Source organism: Canis lupus, chromosome 28 (genome assembly GCF_011100685.1).
Source record: "Canis lupus familiaris isolate Mischka breed German Shepherd chromosome 28, alternate assembly UU_Cfam_GSD_1.0, whole genome shotgun sequence".
NCBI lineage: Eukaryota > Metazoa > Chordata > Mammalia > Carnivora > Canidae > Canis > Canis lupus.
In genome coordinates this window covers 25,460,189-25,476,981 of record NC_049249.1, presented here as the reverse complement: position 1 = coordinate 25,476,981, position 16,793 = coordinate 25,460,189, and the positions used below count along the sequence as shown (strand labels likewise).

The 16,793-nt window shown below is 50.7% G+C and overlaps 1 protein-coding gene across 1 annotated transcript in view; it reads left to right on the top strand.

The window, feature by feature from the left end:
• AFAP1L2 (actin filament associated protein 1 like 2) overlaps window positions 1-16,793 on the top strand; it is a 57,130-nt gene that overhangs the window by 14,974 nt on the left and 25,363 nt on the right. The window contains 3 exon segments of the mRNA XM_038578857.1: window positions 2,168-2,296; window positions 9,029-9,103; window positions 10,487-10,581. Coding sequence (XP_038434785.1) covers window positions 9,052-9,103; window positions 10,487-10,581 — 147 coding nt within the window. The 5' untranslated portion in view covers window positions 2,168-2,296; window positions 9,029-9,051.

Genomic DNA, 16,793 nt, shown 5'->3' with positions numbered 1-16,793 from the left:
GAGAGTGCTCTGATTATGCGAGGCGGTGCACACCCATGTGGGCGAGTTGGCTGACCCTTGTATTTGATCTGATAGTAACGTGAGCTGGCACTGCCTTCCTCTGAAACAAGCAAATCATCACCCCCATCTCTTCTTCCAGCTCTCCCAGCAATGGCAATATTCATTCCAGGGAGTCTGGATTTATAGGAATGGGGTTCAAAGGCTATGACCGTACTGAGGTCCAAGGAGGGTTTGAAGAGAAAGAGGCCACTGGGCTCTCCCTTAGAACTAGGAGAGCATGAGGGCTTCTTTCTCAAATGAAGGGAGTAAGAAGATAATCTAGGGCTCTTGTTCCATTCTGGGGAGCTAGGCTTTTGGGGGATGTCGGAAGGATGCCCTACATGGATAGAGGCATCCAGTGGGGTGTTGCCAGTAGCTTGGTCTTAAGAGTCAGACAGCAAACGGGCTCTCTGCCCCGGGCCATGTGGGACATTTTGGGCCTTCTCTGGGCCATTAGGCCCATGTCTGCAAAGTGGGCATAATTGTGCTTATCTCTTCAACTTGTTGTGAACTGGTAGGTGCCTAGTGAAGTCATTCATTTATTCATTCATCCCATAAACATTCATTCAACACAACAGTGCAGGTGCCAAAGTTGTAGTGTAGGATAGATGTCCTCTCATCGAGCTGGTAGATTTTGTCATTTATAACTTTGTGAAATGGGCAGGGCCTATGTGGTCTTCTCTACTTTCCAGATGAGGAAATGAGTTTGGAGAGTTTGTGTGACTGCTCAAAATTCCCACAGCGGGTGATACGGAACAAATCAGGACTTCTTGGCTGCCATCTTTGGGAGCAGGGCCCCAGATGTGGGCTCTGGCACTGCATCCAGACCTGCGATTCTCAGTGTTGGCTGCACACTGGAATTACCTGAGAAGGCTTCAGAACTGCTGATTCGTGGGGCACCTGGGTGACAATGTCAGTTAAGCATCCAAGTCTTAGTTTTGGCTCAGGTCATGGATCAAGCCCCACATTGGCCTCTGCATTCCACGTGGAGTCTACTTGGGATTCTCTCTCCCTCTCCCTCTGCCCCATTCATATTCTTTCTTTCTTTCTCTCTCTCAAATAAATACATCTTTTAAAAAGGAAAGAAAAAAAAAAAAGAACTACTAAGTCCTGGGTTCTACTCCCAGAGATTCTGATATCATCAGTCTGGGATGTGGTTCAGGTATCAGGATTTTTTAAAGCTCTCCAGGTGACCCAATGTACCAGGGTTGGAAAGCACAGGGTAGAAGCTCAAGAAGCTGGCTGCCATTACTGAGCATGTTTTGGAGAGCCAGCTGGGCAGCAGAGCTAAGATGACCCCATGAGCAAATACAGTATCCTATTCTTAATAGAGATTAGATCACAGATAATAACAACAGCAGCAGTGGTGAATGCCCTGCTTCTACACTGTTGTCCTCTGCACTGTCCTCTGCACTAGCATCTCTGCAAGGTGGCTCCAGTGAGAAATTGAAAGGCACTTCTACAATGGTGGAGCCAATTTGGTACCTTGAGTCCCTGGGACCAGCGCATTTGGCCAGCTTGGGAGTGATGCTGGACTCAGTTTTAGTTGAGGTGGCTTATTTACTGAAGAAACTCAGGAAGGTTTTATTTTTCTGTTTGCCCAGCTGTGGCTTCTGATGGGTCATCCATTTTTCTGTGGGGACAGCATAATCACTGTTTTATCTCCTTGGAGTGACTGTGTTTCTGTCCATGGGGAAAGATGAATAAGTGGGTCAACCACAGCATTTCATTTGATGGTTATAGGTTTGATCTGTGTTCAAGTTCCCCAAACCCGGAACTGTCCTGACTGACTTTTTATCAAGTAAGCAATCCTGTTTCCAGACTCATGGCCTGATGGGCTTGACTGGGCCGTCTTGGCCACTGTCACTCTAGCAAATGGTAGGCCTACTGTAGGCCAAGGTCAGACATCTCAAATCCAAGGGTCTGTTTTCCTCTCCCCAGGACCCTAGCACTGAGAATCTCACCTTTCGGCTGGGCCTTCCAGGTGCTTCCAGGCTTACCCCAAACCCCTCCCACTCGGGACCATAAGGTCCATGGTGAGGTGATGCAGGATCTGAAGGCGTATCTGAGCTGGGTATTTGGAGAGAAGGCAGTGGCTATAAAGGGGGATTCTCTTTTCTGTTTCTAGCCTTGGAGCAGCTGTTGACAGAGCTGGATGACTTCCTCAAGATTCTCGACCAGGAGAACCTGAGCAGCACAGCGGTGGTGAAGAAGAGTGGCCTGGCTGAGCTCCTCCGACTTTATACCAAAAGCAGCAGTAAGTGTGGCCTGAGGGCCTTTAAGAGATCCCCATGGAAACAGAAGGGTGGTCCTGCTAGGGCCGCCATAACAAAGGCCCACCGACTGGATGACTTAAACAATAGAAATTTGTTTTCTCAGAGCTCTGGAGGCCAGAAGTCTGAGATCAAAGCATTGGGCAGGGAAGGTTCCTTCTGAGGCCTCCCTGTTTGGCTTGTAGATGGCCGTCTTCTGTCTGGGTCTTCATGACATCTTCCCTCTGTGTATGTGTCCGTGCCCAAATCTCCTTCATACAAGAACACCGTGTTACTTACCTCTTTAATGACCTCTTCTCCTACTGCAGTCACATTCTGAGGTTTTCAGGGCTAGGACTTAATACATGAATTTGGTGGAGCGGGGGAACACAATTCAGCCCATTGCAATAGTGTAGGAGTGATGGGACGTGGATGGGAGCCCAGAAATCTCTGAATGCTCAACACAGCAGCCCTGAGTGTGGTTTGAAACAAAGTGTTTTCAAAGCACTTATTCAAAGTGGAGAAGGGCAAATACACCATTCCAATAATAGCCAGCGCTTCATTGAGTATTTCCCACCTGCACACATAGTAATTGGTTTCATCTTCAAGTCACCCCTCTGAGGCTGGTGCTGTTGTTACAGATGAGGATGTTACAGATGAGGCCTGGAGAGTTTAAATTACTTGCCTGGTGTCTTATGGCCCAAAGGAAAACATAGTTTTAAGGTTGTAGATCACAGAACTCTGAGTGCAGAGTTGGGTTTTTTTTTTAATATTTCATTTATTTATTCATGAGAGACACACAGAGAGAGAGAGAGAGGCAGAGACACAGGCAGAGGGAGAAGCAGGCTCTACGCAAGGAGCCAGATGTGGGACTCGATCCCGGGTCCCCAGGATCACACCCTGGGCTGCAGGCGGCGTTAAACCGCTGAGCCACCGGGGCTCCTATCCTTTTTATTGAGGTAGATTTTACAATCAAGGATGTAGATCTTAAGCATTCAATTCAGTGAGTTTGGCAGTTGTGTACTCCTGTGTACATACCACCCAAAACAAGACCTAGAACATTTTTATCATTCTCGAAGGTTCTTTTTGGCCCCTTCCCAGCAAACTCCTCCCCACCCCCACCCTTCACCCCAAGGTAACCGTTGTTCTGATTTCTCCCACCATACGTTAGTGTTGCCCATCCTAGAGCTGCTTATAAGTGGAATCATTTGTGTCTACTTTATGTCTGTTGTCTCTCACTCAGGGGATTTGTCCACACTATGAGCTCCGTCAGTAGTTCTTTCTGTTGCTCAGTAGTGTTCCGTTTTGTGAATACACCACAATCTGCTGATCTGCTCCCTTGTTGATGGACATGCGTGTTGTTCATGGGTTTGGGCTATCATGAATAATACGGCTGCTCTGAACGCCCTTGCACAAGTCTTCTTGTGGACATTTGTTTTCATTTCTAGCACATTCAGATTTCTTTTTTTTAAAAAAGGAAAGCTTTCTTGTGAAGTCCTGACAGTTTAGTTGAGTCTATTTTTATGTCGGATGTTTGAGAACTGGAAGTGATATTTTGGGACCGTAAGGGACCACATCTAATCCATCTGCCTCAGAGCAGCTGAAATGCATGCCGGAGGAGGGAAGTGTACCCTCTGTAGCCATCACTGTCAGGAAATTCTCCCTTTCAGCCAACCTGGATCCACCAGGCTACGTTTCAAGGGCTTTTTTCCTTTTCTTTGTTCCCTGTGGAATAAATGAGACAGAGTCCTAAAGCAGAGGCATGTTGCCTTATGCCCAGCAGCTGCCTCTTCTGCTGGAATGAGCTGGCTCTCTTAGCCTTCCATAAGAGGTGTTTTCCTTAAGTCCCATTTGTGGGCTTTGCTGCTGGCCAGGCCACCCTGTGGTTCCCAGGCTCCTCCCGGCTCCCTGGCTGGCGGCTCCCTGGCTGGCGTTGGCTGAGCACTGGTCAGCAGCACATCAAAGGTGGGAATGCTAGGTGGGAAATCCACATTACCAAGCCAGGGGAGTTCAAGATGAGTCACCTGGGCGGAATCTATCAATACAACCCTTTAAGGAGCACTTGTGGACCGTTTGGATGTGCTCTGACTTGTGATGTTTAATGATAGACGACACCTCCATCGGGAATTGGAAGACCCATGTGATGGGCCCCGACCCCTGGTTCTTGGTTCTGAATGCTCTCGGGGCCCCCTGGGTGGGGTCCCCTCTTTGGGTTAATGTGCTGTGCAGCTTCCTGTAGGATGACCTTTGTTTCACCCCAGATCTCTGCATGTTCTGCTCTGATAGAGTCAGGCCCTCCCCCCACCGTCGGTGTCTGCAGCTTGCAGGAGGCGTCCCGATGTGGACTGCCCGCAGTGCATCCCTCAGACCACCGGAAGTACGTGCACAGCCTTACTGAGACCTGTGGCTGCCACTCCTGTTCTCAGGGCTGATGTCCATTCAGGTCCTCTTCGTGCTCTCTTAGCTAGGAGGGTGGTTAGAGCAGCAGCTAGCAGCCCATGTGCATGTACACTGTGTCCCAGCACAGTCCCAATGCAGGAAATGGTGTGCACTGTGCCCCCTAGCCCCCATCCCAAGGCAGTGAGAGAGTTGTTGTCCTCATCTTCTCAACAAGGGAAACGTACACTCAGAGAATCACTTCTTTAAGGCCCACGGCCGTGAGGCACAGAGCCAGGGCTCAGGCCTGGGCAGGTGCACGTAACCGCTGTACTGCCCTCATTGTCCCATTTTCCAGATGCATCTGCACCACAGTAGTTGTGCTACACAGCACAGAATCCAAAGTCCCCCTGAAATCAAAGCATTTGTTTTCCTTCTCAGCCTCCCAGGCCTGTGTTGCTGTATTTTTTTCCAGCAAATTAGCTCAGCTTGATGGGACTTGTATGTGGAGGCAGGGTGATCATTTTGAGATAGTCTGTGGTCTACACTGGCTGAACTGTTGTTTACTCCCACACATTTTGGGGAGAGTATGTGTGAGAGAAAGAGAGAAAGTGTGTGTGTTTACCCTTTTCAAATTATCCATTTGGGTTTTCTGATCTTTTATTGTATGAGTGTAACGAGAATTTTCTACTCTCTCTACCTTTCATCTGGATGGCGAGGTCAAGGTAGGGATTGAGGTTTATCGGGAGCCAGTTGTTGGTTTCTGCTTTCAGCTGAGAAGGCCGAGGGTCCCCCAGTGCCCTGCTCAGAGACTCTGGAAAAGTGTCAGGGGCTGCCCCTCTGAGGGGAAGAGCTGCTCATGTTCTGTCTATATAATGGTAGTCCCTATCCCTCGCCCCTCCTTATCATCCAGTTCTCTGGGAAGGACCACCCCCTGCACACCAGGGTCATTCCCCAGGAGCCACATGCTCACTCAGGAGCATGCTGAGCTCTCCTTTCCAACCACACCAGTTGTCATTTCCCACATGCTCGTGTTAGTGATCCCATTATTCTCTCTTTCCCCCACCAATGTTGGGCTCATAAAGGTAGAAACAGTGTCTTCTATTTCGTCCTGTCCTGTATCCCCAGAACCTAGCAGGGTGCCCATGCCCAGTGCACTTGTGAAGAAAATGAATGAGAGAAAATTCTCCAACCCAAGGCTACTGCTGACATGGGACAGACAGCTCAGTAGTCTCCCATTATAGGGCCAAGTTCACTTGGAGCATTTCCCAGGATTGCAGATGGTCCTGAGAGCCTGTTAGCTACCAACCTGGATGGTTGGTAACCAGCACCCATGAAACCAGCACCCATGAAAACCAAAACCGTGACTAACCATGGCCTTCGGCAGAGTGCCCAAGGTGGGAGATGCAGCCTGGGGAGTGGCCAGTGTGAATTTTCTCTGCAATTTATAAGCTGCCATCTTGGGGAGGAAGCACCTGCCTAATATCTAACAGTTAAAATAAGGATAACAATATCTTGCCTTTTTTTTTTCTTTTATTTTTTTACAGGAGCATGGGCTTAGTCAACAGCAAGAAAAAAATAAATGAACATAAGATGAACATTGCACTATTTACATTCCTTCGATTCCTATTTTGATCTTTATCAGAAGCATCTGAATATTTTTATGTAGTTGCGGTTTGCCTCTGTATTCTGCTTTACATTATTTTTACATTTAGAGTTGCTGTCTGTGCACATTTCCATGTGCTGACAGTTCACGTACTTTTTCTTTTTCTTTTTTTCTTTTTGCTATTCTGAAACATCCTTTAACTGTAAATATTGGATATCTTTGTAAATAGTAGACAGAGCTACTTTGTTATTTTTCACAGCTGGGTAGTGCTCACCAGTGGATGAACAGTGATGCTTAACCAGTCTCTGATTAGTGGCATTCAGGTTTTGTAATTGGAAAAAAAAAAGGGGGGGGGGGAGGGTATCCCTGGATGGCTCAGCGGTTTGGTGCCTGCCTTCGGCCCAGGGCGTGATCCTGGAGACCCAGGATTGAGTCCCACGTCGGGCTACCTGCATGGAGCCTGCTTCTCCCTCTGCCTGTGTCTCTGCCTCTCTCTGTTTCTCATGAATAAATAAATAAAATCTTAAAAAAAAAAAAAAACACCTTAGGAGCACCTGGGTGGCTCAGTCAGTTAAGCGTCTGCCTTCAGCTCAGGGTCCTGGAATGGAGCCCCACGTCAGGCTCTCTGCTCAGTGGGGAGTCTGCTTGTCCCCTTCCCCACTCCACCCCCTTTTGTGCTCACTTAGTCTCTCTCCTCTCTCAAATGAATAGAATATTTTTTTTTAAAAATCATACAGCATTACAATAAACATCCTCAAATAAAATTTTGTTTATATGCTCGAGTTTAGGACAAATTTCTGGCAGTGGCAATGCTGGGTTAAAGAGTATGAACACTTGAAGAAAAAAAAATATGAACACTTAAATTTTCCTCCAAAATCACTTCCAAAATGTCTGTGTCAACTTATGTACTCTCTAGTAATCCATTCATTGTCAAAGGTGACATACTGTTATAAATGTTGATGTACCACATTTTCTTTTCACCTTTTCCCGTTACTGAGCCTTTGAGCTATTCCCCCTGTTTTAGGCTGTCATTTTTCATCCTTGTTAGTTATAGTGTTAACTTTTTCAAGTTCCTTAATATTTGAGTTTTGTACTCTAGGAAACTTAAGAGTTAGATAAAAACAGGCAATATTCATCACAATAGTTTTTCCATGCAATGCAGGAAAGGCACATGGGTTAGCTGTTTTGCTCAGAATTGCATGATGAATGGCAGGGCCTGCTGCCTCCCCCTGCAGAGCACTCGTCCTGTGTGCTGTCCTCTGGAGAAGGTACTAACCTGGCCCGTCTGGATCTCAGGCAGTGGGAGTACACCAGTTGTGGCTAACTACATTTCGATCTTATCATTCCCTCCCGTGAACTGTTGCAGTATGGGGTGACGTTGCTGACTGGTCCCGCAGGCTGATGGCAGCAGATCCCTCTGGCTGCGTCCTCCCCGCGTTCTTCTGGGTTTCCAGGGCTCTGTGTTTGCAGGCCTTTTGGCTGGAGGCCGGGCAACCTGCAGTGAGATCTGCACAGATCTCACACTGTGACCTGCCTCCTTCACCAGAGGCTTGAATACGGGCACCTTGGCTGGGTAACAGGGTCTCCAACTAGTGTAGCCACAGGTTACTAGGAAATGCAAATTAAGGGGCAAAGAAAGAAATGCAGGAGGATTTCTAAGAGGAAGAGCACTAGGATGAGCTTCCTCTGCAGTCTTCTGAAGAATAGGTCTTTGGGGCATGAGAAACTGAGCAAGTATTAGGAGACTAATATTTCTCTGCTCAGACAGGCCCTGGAAAGGTAACCTACACAGAGATGATTTTAAAAGAGGGAAGAGCTGTGTTGCTGTAGGGTTCAATCTATAGGGTAGAACAGGTGCCTGGCAGTGCTCCATATGAATACATATGAGCATATGTATTCATTCATTCATTCATTCATTCATTCATTTATTTAGATTTATTTTCTCATTTGAGAGGGAAAGAGAGAGAGTGAGAGTGCACAAGCAGGGGGAGAGGCAGATGGAGAAGCAGGCTCCTCACTGAACTGGGAGCCTGATGTGGGACTCAATATAAGCACCCCGAGGTCATGACCTGAGCCAAAAACAGACGCACGCTTAATGGACAGAGCCACCCAGGCGCCCAGTGCTCCGCTTTTATTTTTATTTTTATTTATTTTTATTTTTTATTTTTTTTTTAGTGCTCTGCTTTTAATTCCCAGCACACTCACCCCACCAAACACAGAGCTCGCGATTTGGGGGCCTCAAGCCCCCACAATGGCACCTCACCTAGAGCCATTGGGAACTAAGTTTCCAGTTCCTCAATGTGACCTCGCACACAGAGACATCACTCTGATGAGCCCGAGCAAGTAACTCAGACTAGAGTGAGAATGACTCATATGAGATAGTTTACAATTTAAATGAAATGCTAGGAAACCCAGAGAAATCTGCTGGGTAGAATATGGGGCAGATCTTTGAGGTATGGGTGCCTTTCCACTTAAGACTTTTATTCCTGAAGCTATCCTTCTGTACCTATCTTTTTTCCCCTCCCACCCCCACCCCACTCCCAGGTTAGAAAACATAACAGTCAGCAACTTGGCATTTCTGTTTTTGGAAATCTGTCAACTCTATAATGGACTCTTTCAATCAAGTCAAAATGTTGTATGCTTTTACTGGAACCCATGCTAATGACAGCGTCTCTCGGGGGACACTTTCTCTCTACAAGCCATTTCCCATTGCGGAATCACAGGAAACCTTTGTCTTCCCATCTTCCCTCTGCAGGTTCTGATGAGGAGTACATTTATATGAACAAAGTGACCGTCAACAAGCCGCAGAATGCTGAGTCCCAAGACAAAGGTACTGTCTAGGACTGCTGATGGCCTGGCCAGCTTCCGGGATGGGGAGGCATAAGCTTTGGTCCCACCCACCCCCTTCCTCCCCAGCCAGCACCAGACAGCCCATGGGAGTTATTTCTGGCATTCACATTTTGGTTGATGGTATTTCGGGTTGATGTATTTTGGGATATTTCATCAGGCCACCTCCTTGCCTCTTAAAGGTCTCATGTCCCCTCTGTGGATAAGCAATCTGACCCTAAAGCCTCTCAGCTTTTCCCAGCATTATCCCAGGAATAGGAAGTCATGGTCAGATGTTCTAGGAAAGCAGTCACTGTATAGTGCTGACTCCACACCCAGCTTTATATCTTTTGGTAGAAGTCTGGATTTTATGTGCCTGTGAGAGGGGGCGGGAATAGAGAATGGAAATGCTGATGTCAGCACCTGCCTTAATATTCTAAAGTCTTGCTCAAAGGTGTTCTCTTGGCAGAACATTATATCTTAACATTGGAAGGACATATTGTGTCTCCCATGACGTCTTACTTACTCTTCTGCTCTGTTCTGCTCTCTTCTTTTCTCTGAAAACCTTCAGGAATGGGTCTGCCAAAACCCTAGGGAGGGGAGGCCCAGAGGTGTTGCAGAGCTGCGTAGTTGTAGAGGAAAGGGGATTAGAAGCCCCATCTCCCAACTCCCAAGCCTGTGACTGAAATGCAGAGGCTTAGCCAGAGGTGGGGATGCAGCTCTCCAAAGCATTCAGTCGTGTTAAGGGCTTGGCTTCAGGATGCCTGCCACCAAAGCCCCGGGGTCAGATCTGTGTGAGCCTGTCTGTCCTGGGGCTGGCCGGGCCGCTGTCTGAAATGGTCAAGCTCAGAAGAGCCTTTGGAGCCCTTTTCCTTAAGAGCACACAGAGGGCTGGTGGCCGAGTTCTCCAGTGTGGCTTTTGCACCTCCTATTCCACTGCCAAGCCTGGGGCTCAGTAGAAATTATCCACATGCAAGCTGCCACTGTGCCCAGGGCCATTTGCCTTCTGGGGAAACTGGGATGGAAAGAGCCATAATCACAGGGTCGGAGCTGGGAGCTGCTCCACATAATGACCACAGGGCAGCTCCTCTGCTCGCTAAAGCTCTGTGGCTGGGCCATTTTTGGCATAGGGCAAATGGAAGAGAGGGTGCGGAGCCTGCCCGAAACCCCAGAGCAGTTCCTTCTGAGGAATCTGCCCATGGCTCAGGCACCACTGCACCCTATTCTTGGAGGAAAAACCACATTGGCTCCTGGGACCGCCTGCCTGGGTAATTAACACCTGCTCAAATAGATCTCATGGCACATGTGACCAGACATTCCGGGGTAACGGGACCTGCTGTGAGGCTGGGCACCCCTCATCAAAGCTTCTCCTGTTTGCTGCCCGCAGCACCTGAGGAGCAGAACCCACTGACCAACGGGGAGCCTGGCCAGCACTCTTTGGCCCCTCAGAAGAGTCTTCCAGACCTCCCACCACCCAAGATCGTAAGTGTTCGTCAGAGACCCCTGACCTCCTGACTGGAGCCCCCTGTGAACTTCCAGTTGTCTACACAGGGGTCAGTCCACCAAGTGGCTGGCATTTTCTGAGCACTTACTGTGTGTAGGACATGGGGCAGGGCCCTGGGAGAGAATGAACAAAAGGATACCTGCACGTAGGTGACATCATTTGCCCAGGGCCATAGTGCTCAGGACAGAGGCTAATGGGAATGGGAGATGCAGGGAGTTGCCTTCATCCAATGCCACCGTGTGTTTGAGGCTACACCCAGCACCATGTGAGTGGGGCCATGTATAGCTGTGGTCACCAGCTCAGGCCGCAGCAAACTTCTAGAAATGTAAATCATATCCCCTGGCACTTCCTGCTTCAAACCAGCCAAAGGCTTTCATTGAACTTAGGAAAAAACATCCGCATTCCTTAACCCAGCCCCATGGGCCACACGGTCTACACAGCCTGGCTCAGCTGCATCTCCAGCCTCACTACACTTGCTCTTCACTGGCCTCCTCTTCCTGGATTGGACCATATGGTCAGTGTTGCCTCAGGGACTTGGTACTTTCTGGACCCTGGCTCTCCAGTGGCTGCCACCTCCTCATCTCTCAGACGTTCATGGACAGGCTTTCCCTGATCTGCACGAGGCAGCCCACGCCCATCCCCACCCCAGTTACCATCTGCCCCATGGCCAGTTACCCCTCCATGGTACTCACCACTGTTGAGACGGTCTTGGTATTCTCTGCCTCCCCAACCAGATGTGAGCTTCCTAGGACAGGGAGAGAGGCTCTCGTTGACTGCTTCGTGCCCTGTGTCTGCACACCATACACATGTATTTGCTCATGGGTGGTTGGATTGACAGAATGAATTAGGAAACCTACAGACCTGGGTTCAGATCCCAGCTCTGCCAGCTACTAGCTCTTTGACCTTGAGCCAGTGATTTAAGGTCTCTGGCCCTCTGTTCCTGGTGTTTAAGAGAATCTGAATCTCTGTCTCCTAAGATCGTCTTATTTGACGGGCTAAGGCTGGGCATGGCGTACTAGGAGGTTAGTATTCAGGGGGGTAGGCAACAGTGTTTATATTTTATGGGGGAGGAAACCAAGAATCGGCAGGTTTATAGTGTCTGAATGTTGGCACACATAGAAAGTGACAGAGCCAGGATTTGAACCCAAATTCTTTCCTGTCTAGAACCTGCTCAAGGAGGCTTCCTGAGAAGTATGAAGGGAGAAATGGGAAGGATTTCCATGGGCAGCAGGGTCCTGGGGCCAGTGCCAGCAGGGAGCTGTGTGACTCTGTGGTCACTGAGCTCCCACAACACCATCCAGGGGCAGATCTATGCGCTCACATCACTGCTGAGGGTTTCCCAACCCTAGTCTGGTCCCCTTCATGCCTCCCTGAAGGCAGCAGGGCTCCTCAGGCAGCTCTTGCAGCTGGTAGGCAGTTCTGGAATACCTGGGAGTATCCCACCGCATGAAGCCCTCCAGCTGGGTGACAGCTGGCAGAGACTCTTCATCTCAGCCCCAGTGAGACTTGGTGGCCTGACCCTGAGTTCTGGGTGTCCCCATTATGCTGACAAAGCAGGTAACTGCTACACCTGAGCAGCTAGCCGTCCTGGTGCACACAGGCTTGGTCCTCCCCACCATCTGTCTAGGGGTGCAGACTTTTGTCACTTTTCCTATGAAGAAACAGAGGCTCAGTTCAAATAGCCAGCCCCAGGCTCACCTCTGGGAGGTACCAGGACCAAGGTTTGAATGCAGGTTCTTGGACTCCAGGCCATTCTGCAGGCCGCCTGCTGAAGCACTTCTTTTCAGCAGAGTAAAAGGGTCTGTTCTGTTCCTGCCAGCTGCAGGCTCCCCTCACTTCCAGCCCAGGACCGGGGAGAGGGGGTACGGCCCCTCCACGCCTGACCAGTTGCCGCCACAGTAACCTGGGGGAGATGCTGTGATTTTCTGCTGTGTTTCAGGCACTGCTCGCTGGGTGGGGAAAGGGGGGTGGCTGCTCTGGGCTGGAACTTTCCTCTCTCGAATTCAGCATCTGATTCTGATCAGGGTCAGCATCGGGTGCCGCCACCTAGCATCTCAAGCCTGGGGCAGCAGGTCAGCACCTGCGGGGGGAGGCTTCCACCAGGCCGAGTGTCGTCGTGGGCACCACGCCCTGGGTGGAGCATCATGACTTGCTCTAGAAATCTGTGCTTCACGGACCTGGTGGGTTGCTGGGAGGCCCAGGCGCTGGGACCAGGCTGTAGTGAGAATGAGTCCGTGTCCCAGCAGCCTCTGGGGTTCTGGCACCGGCTTCTCCTGCTCCTGTACATGGACACAGAGGCCCCAAGGGCCCCGGGATGGGAGCTGCAGGGCCTCTGAACAAGACCAGGGCGAGCGGCCTTCCCCTAGAGCAGATTTCCTGTGTTGGCTGTGACTGGGGGCCCCTCGGGGCCCAGAGAGGCTTGCGTTGACCTTTGAGAGAAACCCAGTGCTGGAGTTGGGAGAAATACCATCACCCAATAATAGCACGGCCCCAGGGGGGCCTTCAGACGTGCGGCAGTTGTTCAGATGGCCCAACTCCAGGCCGTGGGGAGGGTTCCAGCTAGACAAACCGACTTTACAGTCATCCTTCTTGGCGGGGCTTCTCTGCTGAGAAGGCCAGGGGGTGCTGACCTGACAGCAGCCCCCTGTCGGTCCCTCCTGGTCCTATCCCGGGTGCCCACCCCCACCCTAGGGACTCCCGCTTTCCGAGTGAGGAAGGCCTGGCCTAACCCGGAGCTCGCCCTTCCTGCTCGCACACGCCTTCTCTGCTCTAGTCTGGCGGCCGCAACCACGACTTGGGTCCCAGCCCCTTGACGAGTGGCGTCAGGGTGGAGTGGGAAACAGCTGTGTCTTCTGGCTCTGTGCAAGGAGGAGAGCAAGAGCTGGACGGAGGGAGGGAGCGTGGCAGCGTGAGGTTGGAATGACCTTGTGACCTCTCTTCCTGAGACAGAGAAAGCCATGCCCCTTTGCACCCCGACTCCAGAGCCTCGGGGTGATGGGAAGCTTGTCCACCTGGAGGCCTGCCTGGGGTCCTCAGTGCCTACAGCTGGGCCCAGAATGTAGCCTCTGTGGCAGGCTTAGGGTGCCCCCGACTCCCTCTCTGGTGGCCTGGGTCCCCTCCCCACCCCCGCAGAGTCCGCGGGATAGCAGATGTCCAGCAGTGGAAGAGGCAGCCACAGGTCTGGAGCAACCTCGTGGGTGTGACCGGTGAGTCAGGCAGCTGTGGCACTTCCAGGCTGCTGTGTGCACAGCCAGGTGCTGTGGTCACTGTAGGAGAACAGATGTTTGCTGGCGTCGTTTATGCTGCTGGCTGGCCCAGCCTTCTCCACCCCAGCTCCCCTTTGAGGCCTGAACATGCATTGGCGCCGATCTGAAGTGAGCTGCTCTATGGGGGGAGCAGCTTACTCCACAAAAGGACGTTGCCATGGTCGGTCTGGGGAGCTGGGGCTGGCTGGATCTGCTATCCCTGCCGGGGGAATGTTCCGCAGGGCACTCTGGGGCAGGTTGCTCATAACAGCAGAGACACCTCAGGTCATCTGGGCTACTGTGCTCATGCAGCTCTCATGTCTCATCTAAAATCAGAATTTGCAAACTCTAGCCCCCTGGCCAAATCCGCAGCCACTGCTCTTGTAAATAAAGTTTTATTGGAACATAGCCATACTTCTCAGTTATGTGGACGCTTTTGCTCGGCGATCGTGGAGTTGAATAGCTGAGATCAGAGACTCTAAATGGCCTGCAAATCCCTGAAGTATGTGTTATTGGCCCTTTGCAGATAAAGTTTGCAGACCTCTGGCAAATCCTGCTGAGCAGAGTGGCTTTCTTCCCCGTCCCTTCCTGAGGATTCTCAGAACTTTCTTTCCAGTTGTAAAGTCACCTTCCTCTGCCTCTTTATTTAGTGTCTACAACCTGGACCATGACAATGATGATGACAATGAAATAGTGCTCTTTTATTCTTAGCCCTGAGAAATCCGCGTCTCTTGCTCCTTTGACTTCAGAAACAGGCCATGATGCCTGTGCAATTACATGACTCTCTTCTGAACTTTGGGGGAATCGTTTTATCCTTTAACTTGACTCCAGGGTTTCGGTTTTGTCCCCGCAGCCTGGAGAGCAGGGACTGTCCTTTTTAATGAGGCTGAGCTTGGGCTTCAGACATCTCCTTGGTCTCCTCAGGATACAGCTGTTCTTCCTCCACCAAACATGTATATAGGCAACCTTTCTCCCTTCATTGATTCTTATATTTTTTTAGGTTAGTAAAAATTCATATGTATTGAATAATAGTGCTGGGCAGACATTAATCCTTACAGTGGCCCCATGTGACAGGTACTTCTACTCTCCCCATTGTGTGGTGGAGGAACTGAGGCTCAGAGAGGTCAGTTAAGTTGCCCAGGGTCACACAGCTTGGATGCACCAGTGTTAGGAATCAAACCCTAGCCCTGGAGACCGGATGCCTACCACTGCCCTTTCCTGCCTCTCCATTTATAGGTGATTTTACAGCGCCGGACATGGGAGGCTCTCAGAAAACACTCCCTAGTGCTCTACCCCCAGATAGGACAGCAGGACCACTGAGGAACTCTTGAAGAAAGTTCATTCCCCCATCATCCTGTTTTAATTGCAGGAATCTAGGCCAGACCTGGATCTTGGGTGCTTGGAGCTTCTCTGTAGATGGGACCCACCTCCTCACAGAGAGAAGGGTCCCAGGACCACCCGATGGCGGTGGGGCTTCCTAGAGGCTGGAGCTGGAGGCCCAGCAAACCTAGGAAACGTGAGCTCCAGGACCCATCTGTAGGGATCTTGCTGCTTCCCAGGGGAGAGGATGCTCTCCCCTCAGACCCTGGGAGGCCGGCTCCCAGAGGACCAGGGCTGGGTCTTGGGCCGCCCTTTGTCAGACATGATCAAGGGAATGGCCAAGAGGAGCAGAGGCCTCTCCCCAGGCTTGTGGCAGCAAAGCTGCAAGGCCATCCCCTGGCAGCTACTGATGGCGCACACCGGGTGCCCTTGGGACGAGGCTGACCCGGGGTGCCCCTCACAGCCGTGTCTGCGGGCCCAGGGCAGCAGCTGATCTGCCGAGGAAAGGAGCACATCACCCTGCTCCTTCCTCTGTGTTGGGGGCCCAAAGCTGCTCGGAGTCTGCCTCTCGATCTTGTATCCACTCTCTTGACGTAAGGTCAGATGAATTTAGAAGGATCCTGCATCAGATGCAGGTTGTGGCCTGGCCTCGCCGACCCTCCGCCCATAGGCCTGTGTCAGCTTGTGGGACGGTGATCCGGTGACCAGGTCCTGCAGCCCCCACCCTCCACCAGGCTGTGGATGGCCCCCAGACGATGATGACAGCCTCCTCGTGTTTGATGCGGGCCAGGCGCTGTGGAGACCCTGTCATGTTTTCCCTCACTGAACCCGCCAAGACAACCCTGGTTTTATTCTTGTTTTACAGGGAAGGAAAGTGAGAGAGATTGATTAACCCCACAATTAAATATGTGGAGTCCTAAACCCTGATTCAAACCAAGTTATATTCACTCCAGAGTCCATATGAATAGACTCTAGATACCAGGCCACACAGGATTTGGCTCGGGGATGCTGATTTTGGTGAAGCAGCCATAGGAGCATGGCTCTGCCCCTGAGGAGGCTGGGAGTGGACACTCCTGCTGTCCATGCTAAGGACTGTCCCCCAGGGACCCCAGCTCAGGCTAACTGCCGTCTTGCCCTCCCCTAGGCCAAGACCAGGGGGACTGTCTCTGTCATAGATTCCCTCAAAAAAACTCATTTTCAGAGGCTGGGGTTTCTAGATCCTTCCTTTCTCCTGCCAGCAGGGCAGGGAACCCTCCAAGGCCCTATGGGGTCTTTTCGTTGGCTACCCATCCCCACACCCACCCCTCACTTTCTACTGTTTTCATTTGAAAGTCCCCAAACCCAGCACAAGGACTTTCCAAAACCAGGAGTAGGAATGTGCTTCAGATTTTGCCATTTCTGTTGTCTCATAAATATTCCCTTAGCCCTCCTCAGGGGTTGCACAATTGAGGGAGACTGCAGAGACTCGTGTGGATGGATCCTTGCATATTTATGACCTGTATCTAGGATTACTCATGCAACAATCTACTTTTTTTTCCCCCTCTCCTGCTATTACTCATAAGATTAGCTTCACCGTCTAATGGAGGAATAGAGGATTTCATGCTCCATGCTTCTACCTACTTGCA